Source organism: Schistocerca nitens, chromosome 2, assembly GCF_023898315.1.
Source record: "Schistocerca nitens isolate TAMUIC-IGC-003100 chromosome 2, iqSchNite1.1, whole genome shotgun sequence".
NCBI lineage: Eukaryota > Metazoa > Arthropoda > Insecta > Orthoptera > Acrididae > Schistocerca > Schistocerca nitens.
Genome location: NC_064615.1, coordinates 427,849,868 through 427,864,537, shown reverse-complemented (window position 1 = coordinate 427,864,537; position 14,670 = coordinate 427,849,868). Strand labels below are relative to the sequence as shown.

General features: G+C 43.3%; 1 protein-coding gene across 1 annotated transcript in view; it reads right to left on the bottom strand.

Annotated features, from left to right (window-relative positions):
* The window catches only part of LOC126235064 (tubulin gamma-1 chain-like), an 84,432-nt gene that overhangs the window by 38,500 nt on the left and 31,262 nt on the right, over positions 1–14,670 (bottom strand). Inside the window, exons 7-8 of the mRNA XM_049943799.1 lie at positions 7,268–7,379; positions 1,149–1,280 (exon numbers count right to left, since the gene is read on the bottom strand). Of these exons, the coding sequence (XP_049799756.1) occupies positions 1,149–1,280; positions 7,268–7,379 (244 nt within the window). The remainder of the gene's footprint in view (positions 1–1,148; positions 1,281–7,267; positions 7,380–14,670) is intronic.

Sequence of the window (14,670 nt, the reverse complement as noted above, 5' to 3'; positions counted from 1 at the left end):
AGGAAATGAGACACTGAAAGTAGTAAAGGAGTTTTGCTATTTGGGGAGAAAAATAACTGATGATGGTCGAAGTAGAGAGGATACAAAATGTAGACTGGCAATGGCAAGGAAAGCATTTCTGAAGAAGAGAAATTTGTTAACATCGAGGATAGATTTAAGTGTCAGGAAGTCGTTTCTGAAAGTATTTGTATGCAGTGTAATCATGTATGTAAGTGAAACATGTACGATAAATAGTTTGGACAAGAAAAGAATAGAAGCTTTCGAAATGTGGTGCTACAGAAGAATGCTGAGGATTAGATGGGTAGATCACATAACTAATGAGGAGGTATTGAATAGAATTGGGGAGAAGAGGAGTTTGTGGTACAACTTGACTAGAAGAAGGGATCGGTTCATAGGACATGTTCTGAGGCATTAAGGGATCACCAATTTAGTATTGGAGGGCAGCGTAGAGGGTAAAAATCGCAGAGGGATACCAAGAGATGAATACACTAAACAGATTCAGAAGGATGCAGGTTGTAGTAGGTACTGGGAGATGAAGAACCTTACACAGGATAGAGTAGCATGGAGAGCTGCATCAAACCAGTCTCTGGACTTAAGACCACAACAACAACAAATGATTACAGAGGAATTCTTCAGTTAGGAAGTAAAGGACTTCCACATGTCAAAACAAAATTCATTTTGACACGTTGAGGTAGTTTCTCTCTTAATTGACGAGCTAACGAGCTACTTTGTAATCAGAATAAACATGGCTATGGCTAATATGTGAATCCGAGATACGTCATTCCTATAGAACAAAACAGAAAATTTCTGCGAACGCGTATGGAACTTACTCGGTTCTGGAATGGTAATAAACCTGTTTATTACTATGTAGCTTATCCTAGTTGTAACACTCATTTTATTGCTTCTCGGTGTTGCTCATTTCTCTAATTTTAGTGTCAATGAGTTGAAAATTTGGTGAGAAGACGTGGTGTTTCGTTGCTTACAACGATGAAAACACACGATGGGCTGTATATACAGTAACACCGTTTGTTTGACTGTCTTTTCCGTTCGCTAATAAGGCGAAATAGATTTCAGCAAAATGTGTTACGAGACTGTCTTGCCAAGCCGTATGCCAAGACTGCATGTCGGTACTTACGTAATCAACGTACTTGAATAATGTTGAGAAGAGATATGTAGCAGTGAGGCAGCGTTCTGTCCTGTTGCGTCGACACCATGGCGTTTTTTGGCTGCAAGAGACACCGCATCACATCCATTACAGATGTCCTGCGCGTCGAATAGGTCTGGAAGGAAGATACAGTGATAAAATTCATAACGCTCATCCCACATAGAGCTATAAAATATTTTAACTGGTGGTCTCTGCTTAGGATGGTCTAGAAATATTAGATACTGAAGGGATTTCATCGAATACCTCTTGGTTCATAAGGAGGCCGGTGCTAGAAACGTTTCAGAGAAATAACATCAGAGTTTTTGTTTGTACCGGGTGTGATCCAAGTAATGAGGTTTTGAGCAATTTATTCCGATCGTATCGTGCCGAGCTCAATTTTTCATTAAAAGAAATATAGCTGCTGTCTGACTAGCTGTCAAACTGCTCTAGTAAGCGTTACCATATTGAATAAGTTATAAGATAATAAATTGTGGAAGTTTCTATTCCATAGGGTAACACAGAAATTTGTAATCGGTATTTAAGAGTTTTTCCCGTGAGATCACCGAAGTTAAGCGCTGTCGGACGTGGTCGGCACTCGGATGCGTGACCATCCGGGCCGCCATGCGCTGTTGCCTTTTTTCGGGATGCACTCAGCCTCGTGATGCCAATTGAGGAGCTACTCGACCGAATAGTAGCGGCTTCGGTCAAAGAAAACCATCATAACGACCGGGAGAGCGGTGTGCTGACCCCACGTCCCTCCTATAAGCATCCTCCACTGAGGATGACACGGCGGTCGGATGGTCCCGGTAGGCCACTCGTGGCCTGAAGACGGAGTGCTTTTTATTTCAGAGTTTTAGTAGCATATCACCGTCCCACGATATAGTGGCGTTGTGTGAAGGTCCTTTACCGAGTCGCGACTTTGGTTGTAAGTTTTAATTTGACTATAACTTGAATAAAATAAGTTTGTCACTGACAGACTGCAGTGGCGGGGGGCAGTGTTGGCAGCATGCAGCCAGCCAGGCTTCACAGGTCGCTGCACGTACCTGCAGAATAGACAACGCATCGAGCACGTGGCGGTCGAGAAAGATCTACAATTGTATGGCGGCTGGTCCGTACCACTCGACTAGCCGAAAAGTTAATCACAAAGTTCTTTTTAATCAAAGTATATTGCTCGTTACATTAGTTGTGAATGCTCTCACTGCAATGGTTGGATCTTGGAATTTCTCTGAATCCAATTAGTAGTGTCGAAGTTGTGAACAGCGAATTACGTCTTGCGATCAAATCACTCTGGAGTCTCTGATCAGCTCATTTCACTAACCTAGCAATGCAGAGAGTTCACCGAAAAAACAATTGTCAGGCATTGACGGCCGGGAGTCCACAACTGGGGAAGTTCGGTCGTCGAGTTGCAACTGTTTTTCACTTGACGCCACATTGGGCGACTTGCTTGTTGATGAAGATGACGAAACAGTTATGTGGACAACACAACACCTAGTGCCCGATCGGAGAAAATCCCGACTCGCCCGGGAATTGAACCTGGACCCGCTGCATGGCAGTCTGTCGCGCTGACCACTTCTCCGCTTATCGCGAGCGGTCACCTTACCATTTTTTCTGTTTTTTTTTCTTTTTTCCCCTTTTTATTGGTCTCTTCTTGAAATAAGGAATAAAGCCTTCATTGTAGAGAACAAAAAATAGTAATAATAATAACAGTAAACGCCTACGACATGACTAAAATTTTGCCGGTAAAATGATGAAGCAAATAAAAATTTCTATTGTTTGAAGATAAGACGATGTAGTTTATAAAACAGAATATTTCTGGACACTTTCTGGAACTTTTTGTTTCACCTAAATGGTGTAACAGATAGTAAACATAAATTGCTTCTTTCAGTACAAAACAATAACGGACCACGTTCCTCTTTGTGGGCGCGTTCCTCGCCGATCCCGTTGTACCTCGTGTTGGCGTCGGGTACGTCTTCACGTATGAAGATGAATCGCCTCCAGTGTCCTGGTCCTTTCTTGTTCAGAATAGTCGTATGTAGTCATTACATTCTCCTACTCGGTACAACTCGACTGGGTGGGGGATCAAACGAAGCACTCTCTAAAAAATTCCCTAATATGTACGATATGTTGGATTTTGCATAATCAGTGAGTGAAGTTCTTGTAGCAAGTCCCAAAAGTCTAGCACATTCTTAGTGCCCTCCCGGAGGAGGTACAGCACAGTTAGATCCCGAATCCAAGAAACTGCGTTGGTCTTCGTTTGGGGGAAAATATGTCATACAAGGGAGTAGTAGTAGCTGTGGTTCTATTGCTTGCGTCACCATACGAAGGAAGAAGGCGACCATTTTTTGAACCAAAGACTACGCTGCCGCTGAAGATCCGCATATCAGGCGATGTTCATCTTTATCTATAACATTATACTGTGGACATAGTGACGTATCCGTCACGTGAATTGTATGTAACTTGGAACGTGTCACATATTTCCCACTTATAACCTGATACCACGGTGCACGCGTCACAGTATGAAGGTGTACTTGGTGCACTTACCCCATGCCACTGACCATGTGACTTTTGGTTGACGCCTCTCTACGGCATTATTCACCGTCCACGAGTCAAGATGCGATATGTATCATGTGCTGTTGCCGTCCTGGTAGTCGGTAGTTCCATATGTGCGTAACTGTGTTGTACAAAAAGGATTCGTATGTGGGTAATCGGTGATAGGGTGTGAGCCACCGCCACCGATGCCAGACGACAAGACGATGCCAGTTCTTCTGCCAAGGTGGCCGTCAGACTTCTTTGTTGTCGTGTTCACATCTTGATCATCGTACTTACATAAATCGCCACAAGCCCAAGGACTCCACGACCACTAGGGATGGTGAGAGTTTCATATCCGACTTTAAAAAGCAGCCCTGTGATCAAAAAATATCCTAATACCGCGAGATTTCGGCACATAAACACCACCGGCATTGGAAGACCTTGGCCCAGTTATGGGATGCGAGAAGCTATATAAGTGTTGGCAAAAGTGATCTGTTGTATCATGTCTAATGCCCTTAACCTGTGATTTCGAACACTTGAGCGAGTGGTTTGCAAAGGACGTCTGTAGCTTAATGCCGTTGTGCGTCGAACCTCGGTTGTGAAGATAATCCCCAAGCATATCATTTTGTCTGTCAGCTGTAATGGTGCCCCAATAGTTCCCGACTTCGCCATGTACGTGCGACTTCTCGTAGCCATACCATACAAATTAATCGAATGCAAACCTTCCTTGTTTAGTCGCCCGGCCGTGTTAAAAACACTAGGACATCCGCGTGTATTCTGCAGATAAACTTGTGGTGCCTTATCGTCATTCCTTGGAGTCAATTCCGGAGCCCGCAAAACAGTGGCTCGAGAGCGAGGGCGTAAAGTATCATCAACAGTGGGCCCCCTCGTCTGATAGATCGCGAGATGGTGATGGGCCCCTCATGCGTCTATTGATGAGCACTTTGCAGGAGGAGCCGTGGAGTAATCGCGTCACGAAGTTGACAAAACTCTGTGGAAACGGCACTTGAGGCACCACTTACACAAGATACGACTCAACTAAGGAGGAGACACCACAAGCTATTTTCCAAATGACTGTTTCACTATTCCTGTGGAACACAAGGAGGAAAAAGAAGTAAGGTTACAGGTTAACGCTCCTTTGAGCTTGAGATCATTATAATCGAGGCTCTGCGAATGAGACTACATTGCCTTCTGAGTACATGACAAAATATTTGCGTTGGTTTTGACAAAACATGTGATTCCAAGGACAGTGCACAGGTTTTACCTAGTGAGAAAATATATTTTCAGCGGGACACTGTGGGACAGTGTTATCAGTTTCGATAAAATATATGGTACCACTATTGCTAGTAAACGTTACGCTCGTTTATTGAAGTCAGATGTCCCAACATCAAGTAAATCAGCGTCTTAAATACAAAAGAGGAAACGCTATGCGTAAACGCTTAATTTCATCTTCCACTACCCACCAAATCATAATAACCGGAACGAAGAACAAGAATCATTCTTCATAGATAATTAAAATCTCGTTGTTTTGACGAAAAGCTGAAGCAAGGTAATTATGTTTCTGTAACTGTTGCTTTCTTGAGCTAGGATATGTTACTAACACACCATGCAGTAAAAACGTATGGGTAACACGACGTCCGACGGCCAGTAAAAAGGGGTAATGTTCTTCAGTACAAAATTTGCTAAAATATTAGTTTATAAATCATTATGTGGCATATACACCTTCGCACAGCTACCGGAATATATCATGAACCCAGGGAAATGATATTCGGACACCCATTTTTGAAAATGGTAACGATGCTCAAGTCTAACTTTTCCATGTCGGATGAAATAAAGACTGACAGTTCAGCTGCGCTGATTAATATTCAGCTTACGTATTCCAAACACTGAGCTGCTTCTGGACAATGAATGCGGCATAATAATAGTGTAGCAGGAGCTCATTACGGCAATTTAAATGAAGTCTTGTGACAGAAGGATTTGTATATCTCCAGGATGATTTAGGGAAAACATGTAAACTATAAATCATAACGTCAGACTGAACTTTTACATAGATTCCTGTTCCACAATGTCCTTGCTATCACACTTTGTATTGCACAGTCAAATCTGTAATCTTAACCATGGCCAAGAAATCGACGGGTTACTCACGGTAGTAAAAATAGTCGTAAAAATCTCGAGTACCTATAGTGAAACTCCGTCTTCGTAAAGAAATATCAAACGGAGCCAATAGTGATAATGTTTCTGTCACGTTGCAGCTGATACTTAATACGCCGAAAGAAACAACTTTCTAAGCTCAGATACACCAAAGAGCAAGTAAAGTTGAGTAAATATTTTCATTGTCGTTCGTGCGTTCGCGGAGAGTGTAGTGTAAAATTCAAGTGGGAGTTCCCCTCACAACAAAATATAAACAAGAAAGACTTACTGCCGTGCTGTCGAATTGAACAAGATAGTTATATTTTTATAGCGAGCTCCAGACTTTGCTCAAAACGAACTTAGCAGATATATGTGGAATACTTCTGTTTCTTAATAGTGAGTGTCTTCCACATTATCACAATTTTCGTTTTCCATTTGAGTGCCTTCGCTGTCAAGGCTTTCTATATGGTCCGTAGCAAAATTTTGGCCTGAGCGGAAACAGACGCCGGCACGGTAGCTCAGCGTGTTCGGTCAGGGAGCTGGTTGGCCTCTGTAATAAAAAAACTGAGTGGAAGGATCAACAAACGAACTTGAACGGATGTCATGTGACGTCCTCAACGACCAAACACACAAAAAAAGTGGTCAGCGTGACGGATTGCCATCCTACGGGCCCGGTTTCTATTCCCGGCTAGTTCGGGGATTTTCTCCGCTCAGGGACTCGCTGTTGTGCCGTCTTCATCATCATTTCAACCCCATCCGGCACGCAGGTCGCTCAATGTGGCGTCGAATGTAGTAAGACCTGCACCAAGGCGGCCGGACCTGCCCCGCAAGGGGCCTCCCGGCCAATGACGCCAAACGCTCATTTCCATTTTCCACTAATCTAGTGCGTCAGTCAGTACAAATCTCCAGAATAAATTTTTCACTCTACAGCAGAGAGTGTGCTGTTATGGAACAGCGTGGAGGATTAAAACTGCGTGCCGGCCCAGGACTTGAACCATGGGACCTTTGCCTTTCGCGAGCCTCTTTGGAAGATAGGAGTTGTACATATGGCGGAAGTAGAGCTGTGAGTCGTATCTGGATAACTCTGTCGCTAGAGCACTTGCCTGCGAAAGGGAGAAGTTCTTAGGTTAGAGTCCTGATCCGGCATCAAGATTTAATCTGCCAGGGAATTTCAATGCACATCTCCTATATAACTACATAGAACCATGAAATTCTGTCTACTACAAATTTTCATCTTTTAGTTACGTAAAACTCAAAGAAATATACGAAGACGTATAAGGAACTGTGCCACTATCGAAGTACAGCAGTAACTGGGGAAGATGGACAGATACACCACAAATTTTTACACCACGTGAGATGGGGAAATTGAATTAAGCTGGGCAAATGAAGTTTCTTTTTGTCTGTTACTTATTACTTCTCTGATTGACAGTACAAAGAATGCAATTTGACACAAATATGACTTACCTCTGATGGTGGAGTTAGAGGAGTGTAGCCTGTCATCAGGAAGTGCAGGATTGGAGTGGGAATCAGCGGCGCAACGATGCTCACCAGGTTGTTCTTCGCGTAAGACGGGTACCTGGACACAACAGAACAAATAAAAGTACCTGCACATGATTTTTACTCCAAAAACTACTTAAAAATGCTGATCGATTTGCAGGCACGGTTTGAATAAATGATTTAATTTTTCATGTATACTGAAAATGTCGCCAGTCAAATAGGCCTCGTATCGATTAGTAGTGGGACACCGTTACTTGCTATACAATGTGTCATTGTGTATGCTAAGAATGTAAAGTCTATCGAGTATTATCCTTAGCTGTTGTGGATTAGTAAGTAAGTAAAAGTGATATAGCGATATGCTACACTTAAGAGTGAAATCATAAGAACAGTTTCTATTATAATGAAAGCAAATCCTTCACTATCATACCGAAGGAAGAATTTTCTGCTGTCTCATTGCTGTTCTTTTTTTGTTCCCCCTCCATTTTTCGCTTTCTGTCTATTACTTTAAAGTATTCAATCTCATCTTATGAGTTGTACATTCTTGTATTCTGTTTTCTCTGCTGTTTTCTCATTCTTCATAGCGTGTTCCGATTTATTTTTTTCTTGAAACTTCCTGGCAGATTAAAACTGTGTGCCGGACCGAGACTCGAACTCGGGACCTTTGCCTTTCGCGGGCAAGTGCTCTACCATCTGAGCTACCGAAGCACGACTCACGACCGGTCTTCACAGCTTTACTTCTGCCAGTATCTCGTCTCCTACCTTCCAGACTTTACAGAAGCTCTCCTGCGAAACTTGCAGAACTAGCACTCCTGAAAGAAAGCATACTGCGGAGACATGGCTTAGCCACAGCCTGGGGGATGTTTCCAGAATGAGATTTTCACTCTGCAGCGGAGTGTGCGCTGATATGAAACTTCCTGGCAGATTAAAACCGAGACACGAACTCGGGACCTTTGCCTTTCGCGGGCAAGTGCTCTACCATCTGAGCTACCGAAGCACGACTCACGCCCGGTCCTCACAGCTTTACTTCTGCCAGTATCTCGTCTCCTACCTTCCAAACCTTTACAGAAGCATACCAATCCCAGAGCTGCTAGTCAAGTTGTGATACAAGGCTATACATGCAAGAAAAGGAATAAATTAGTCGCAAAGGATGACAAATTAGGAGAGAAAAGTGAAATTTTGTCACTTTTTGCTGTAAACAGTGGAATAATTAATGTATTTGCTGAAAGAAAGGTTCAATATGGACCAAACTCAAAATGGTTATTTCGTGGAGTATTTTTCTGCTGCAACAAAAATTAAAATATTTTTACTGAACTCCGTTTTGTAACTGTGTAATTACTTTCCTAATGTTAAGTGATTTGTAGTTTTAGAGCATAACACATTTGGATTTTTTACTTAGAAAAAGTGCTGTACTGAGAACTGTTGGTCGGTAAGCCACTGGAGGGTCAGACGTTACTCAAAAGTACCACCTTCGTAAAATGGTAAAAATAATAAAATTAAAATTCTCAGAAAGTTCACTATTGATTTTTTACTATTTACTGCTGTTATTCACGAAAAACCAGGAAATTAATGTTTTTTTTAATAGTTTAGGCAAAAAAAAGTTAATACTCTAAACCTAGCGGTCAGTGTGTCAGCGACACAGGTGCGGTTGTAGTACATTATTAAATTCTTCTCTTGACACTGGTTCTTGAAATTTTGTAACTAGGCTTTCAACGGACAGCTGGTATCTATCTCGATACGTTTGACATTCCATTTATTTCAGCAATTGCGTGGCGATGTCCCGTGGCTCAAACAAATCTGTGAATGTATGTGTATTCCAAATGCCCTATTGGTCCTATTCCGCATATGTTAAGCACAATTAAGTAATATTTTAGGATGTGTGGGACGAGTGTTGTTGCAGGCAGCCTCCTATAGAGCACTGATTTCTTGCACTTTCCCAATACCTTACCATGAATGAAAGTCTACCACCTACTGTACATCTGATTATCCTAAGAGATCACATAACAGCGAAGTCTTATAATTACTATTACAGTCAGGTATTTAGATTAGTTGACCGATAATTGTCACAGGAGTTCAACGAACTGTGAGTGAATAGTTCAGCTGGGCAGTTTAGTTTTTTAATTAATCTATTTAACGTAGTATAGTTTAGTGTATCATAAAAGTGGTTTTCATAGTTGATAGGATTTTAATACATTATAATCAACTTGGTCTGTGGGAACCAAAATCGTACCATCATCATCTTCATCACATCCACTTGCCACTCATTGATAGTGCAGTCGTAGGATATAACGTTTTCTTGTGTAGTGAAATGCACTGTTTTATATTACTGTGCATTTAAACCAGTACTGGGCCTCACGAGCATTCAGTATCGATTGGCCGCCGTGTCACCCTCTGCCAATGGCGTCATTCGGGTGCGGTGTGGAGAGGCATGGGATCAATGCTATGTTCTCCCATCTGTTGTCGGTTTCCCACGCATTAGAGCCATTAGTTCTCAGTGAAGTAGTTCCTCAGTTGCGTCACGAGGCTGAGTGCAGCCCGGTACAGTCCTGCCACCAAGGAAAAAAAAATCTCGGGCAGCACAGGGAATCAAACCCAGGTCCTCCACACGGGAGTCATAAACATTGACCACTTAGCTACAGAGTCTGACCTTCGACGTAAAATTACCTGCTAATGTTTGCACCACTTTGACATATAGTGAAACTCCGACTGAATATTTGTGCAGTTCTTCTTAGGCAATAATTATTATGTACTCAAAAATGGCTCTGAGCACTATGGGACTTAACAGCGGAGGTCATCAGCCGCCTATAACTTATAACTACTTAAACCTAACTAACCTAAGGACATCACATACATCTATGCCCGAGGCAAGATTCGAACCTGCGACCGTAGCGGTCTCGCGGTTCCGGGCTGAAGCGCCTAGAACCGCTCGGCCACACCGGCCGGCCTATTATGTACTATAGGCCACTATAATTGTAACAACTGGAAAGTTAACATTTTAAATTTCACTTTCTGCTTGTATTCAGTATTGCATGAAGAATACGTAAATAAATTTTGGGTGATTTCCAGATGCGCAGGATCTAAATAGACTACAAATAGCTACCACATCCGCTGCATCGTTATTGGCTCTAAACTGACTGGCCATCGGTCAATATACGCATAGATAGGTAAGGATATGTTATTCCAAGATGCTTCAACTACATGCCACAGATCATTAGTCACAGTGAATGACGAGCGGTACCACGCCAGTCTCTCAATAACTCGTGGCGAGATGTTTTCAGTGGATGGTGGATTTGGAGAATACGTTGGCGTGAGCAACACTCGAACATCCTCTGTTGAGTTCGGTCACACAGAATGTGCAGCATGTGGTCTGCCTTTACCTTATTGAAAGACAACAGCACGAAGATGCTGAAGATACGGCACAGCCACCAGCATTAATACGTAAAAACAGCAACGGTTGCTGCCCAAACTACCGACTGTAGAAATCAGACGTGATCGCGTTGTGTACCCAGTGGCATCCGATACAATCAGGCCAGCTGCAACATTGGTTCTCCTAGGGGCCTCTGCACTACTGTGGTGCTGTACATAGAACTAGGATTCGTCTGAAAAGTTGGCTTGGTGGCACTCCTGTGTCCAGAGTTGTTGTGCGGACTACTGTCGGTGACGTTTTCCCTGCTGGTGCGTCAACAGAAGCAGCAACAACGGTCGCCAAGCTGAGAGTCTGTGGCACTTCAGGTCTTGTTCTACTGTCCGTGAGGATATTCGTCTTGTTGTAAACAAGCTCATTTCATGACTCAAGGTGCCGCGTGGTTACAGTTAAACTGACGGCGTTCCGACTGCAGTGCGGGTTGTAAACGTCCCAAGATACTCAAACGTCGTAGGTATGTTCATTAATCAGTGCGCTCGCGCAGTAGCCTGAAATAAATAACAGCTCCACTTTCTGCCAGCTGGTAAAAATATGACGCTGTAAGAAGTCTGAATGTGACATTTTTCCTGCCACCTGGTAAAAATATGACGCTGTAACAAGTCTGAATGTGACATGTTTCCTGTTTTGATGTCAGTGAGCTGTTTACTCACTTGATGATGCGAGTTGTTTTCTTTTAGGGGAGTGACTGTTGGTATAAAGCGTTAAGACGGTTGACGTTTCTCGTACGAAATGCAGTGGTTACTGAGAAGAAAGACCGTGCACTGCTGATAAAGTTGTTTTACTAGAACGGCAGCAACAGCAGCGCTGCACTCCGAGAATATCGCCGACAGAAACAGCTGCGAAGAAGCTCCATGTCAATAAATAGGCTAAAGAATATGATCAATAAATTTGAAGAAACAGATCAATTAGGTGGTGCAGCAATGAGAAGGAGGCGTCCCATTTCCAAGGCAGTTGAAACTGCTGTAAGTACAGTCGACCACGCATCACATGCCTCAAATGCTGCAGCCAGTGCTCGAGCTGTGTCACGAGAATTGTCTCTCCCTTGGACAAATTACTCTGGTATCCCTACAAGATTCAGAAAGGGCACCAAATGAACCCCCAAGATTCTTTGGCACGCATGAAAGGCATAACATGTTGTCGGTGAAAATTCTTTGGACGGACGAGGCACATTTTACTCTGTACGATGCCGTGAATGCACAGAACTGTTGCATATGGACTCCTACTTTGCCACAAGGTGAGCAAGAACACCCACTTCTCTCAGTTTATGTGACTGTGTGGTGTGCTTGAACAAGTTCCTTCATTCTAGGTCTGTTTTTACTTTTTTTTTTTTTTCTCGAGAAGATGACACCTCGTGGGCCTGTTAGGTGTGCAGTGACACGTGCACGCTATAAAGATCGCCTTGTGCGACAAATGATAACAGATGTGCAACTGTTTCCACACCACTATTTTCACGCAAGGTGGGGTCACACCGCATGTCGCTTGCCATGTGAAAAATTTGCATCGAGAAACCTTTGTTAACGACCACATCATATCTAGGCTGGTTCAAATGGTTCAAATGGCTCTGAGCACTATGGGACTTAACATCTGAGGTCATCAGTCCCCTAGAACTTAGAACTACTTAAACCTAACTAAGCTAAGGACATCACACACATCCATGCCCGAGGCAGGATTCGAACCTGCGACCGTAGCGGTCGCGCGGTTCCAGACTGAAGCGCCTAGAACCACTCGGCCACCCCAACCGGCCCATATCTAGGCGATTTCATGATGTGTTGCCTTCCGAATCCTCCCTCTAAATTCATGTGACTTCTGGAAGTGGTAATATCTGAAAGATCGTATCTATCAGGGATGTATCCGGACTCTTCCTGATTTGAGGGATAGCATTCGACCACATATCGCTCTGATCACAACGATAGGCTGCAAGCCATGCCGTTTTACGCGTGCAGCTTGCTGCTGAGTCGGCAGACCATACTGAACACATGTTGTAACTAATAATCATGCCAAAGCTACCGTTATCATGTTTCGATCGCTTCTCCATTTTTCTGCATCTACGCCATATTCTGCCTGCTCTCAGTGCCATATTTTCAGCTGGTGGTAGAAAGTGGAACTATTTTTTTTTCAGCGTACTCCGTGAGCGCATTGATTAATGAACGTACTTATAATTTTTCAGCATCCTGCAATACGTACATTCCGTACTGCAGCAGTTGGATAACCGTCAGCTTAATTATAACAAGTCGGTACCTGAAGTGGCCCTATGATCCTGTATGGCCGAGAGAATAATATGTCTGTTCTCTTGTACGCTATAAAATCACACAGGGCGGCTGAGACTTTGCGTGGCGTTGAATTTCAGAACCCATCGATTGACTATACGCTTGGCAAGCCTGAGGTTCCGATCAGCGTGATAAATCTGCTGCGCCGGCCGACGTGGCCGTGTGGTTAAAGGCGCTGCAGTCTGGAACCGCGAGACCGCTACGGTCGCAGGTTCGAATCCTGCCTCGGGCATGGATGTTTGTGATGTCCTTATGTTAGTTAGGTTTAACTAGTTCTAAGTTCTAGGGGACTAATGACCTCAGCAGTTGAGTCCCATAGTGCTCAGAGCCATTTGAAATCTGCTGCACAATCTTCCCTCACATGCAGAGCGTATATGGCGCTACTTGTTCCTACTTCGTGCACACACACTGAAATGCTAACTATTTGCATAACCTATATAAATTACGCTTCATGTCAGTCTGACGTTCGTTGCATGTCGTCTTCGCGGCGTTGCAATTTCAGCGGCTAGCAGTGTAGATAACTCCCTCATCTGTTCGTGACTTACTGTTCAAGTTACCATGCTGCCAACTTACTACTGAGCAATCCGTAGTGCAGGCACGATTTTCGTTTGATACACCATATGTTCGTGCTTTAGTTATACTTATCAGAAAAAAGTGATTTTTAAACTGAATGTCAATCGAGACCTAGCTGTCCTTTAATGGTACATGTGACTATCGTAATTCTTGCATCAGCACTACGTATCAGAACCTAAATTCGTATATGAAAACGACAACATCGCATGGAGTCACTCGAGGTTCAGTTTGGTGACATTTAAAGCTGCAAGTCATTGCCCAGCTGATAGTAGTTTAGAGTAACAGCTCCACGTGTAGGTTTCCCTCGTGTGCTGACGGACTGCTCGCTTAATAACACAGCAAAAGCAAAGGCGTGTTCAGCACTTACATCCTTATCTACGTGTGTGGTTTGCGCGTGATCCATTATCCTGTAATATCTTTCTGGCTTACACGCGCTCTCTGCTACATGACGCGATTCGCTTTTGGACGATATGATTTTGCTTCTTAGCCAGATTATCTGGACAGCTTTCAGAATCCGAGTACTGCTGTTGAATCTTCAGGACACACTATTATATCACAATAAATGAACAGATCCTTCTGCTTCTATTTGCTAACAACATTCCCTTTCTTAATGTGTGATGTTTACATATCTTTGTTGAAGTTTCTGATTAAACACTTACGATTATAAAAATCGTAATAAATAATGAAGACGACTGATAAATAATTTAACAACTATCAAGACACGCATGTAATATCTGTGGTGCCTGGGAATCGAGGTGTATCTTAGGAAACACTAATCCACCGCGTACAGAAACTAGTCAGCTTCTCTTGAGTAAAGGAATAAATGTCTCATCTTCATACCAAGAGTGATATTCGTAATTTTGCTAATGTGGATTAGACAAACGCCGGTCGGGGCGGCCGAGCGGTTGTAGTCGCTACACGGTCGGGGTGGCCGAGCGGTTGTAGTCGCTACAGTCTGGAACCGCGCTGCTGCTACGGCCACAGGTTCGAATCCTTCCTCGGGCATGGATGTGTGTGATGTCCTTAGGTTAGTTAGGTTCAATTAGTTCTAAGTTCTAGGGGACTGATGACCTTAGAAGTTAAGTCCCATAGTGCTCAGAGCCATTTGA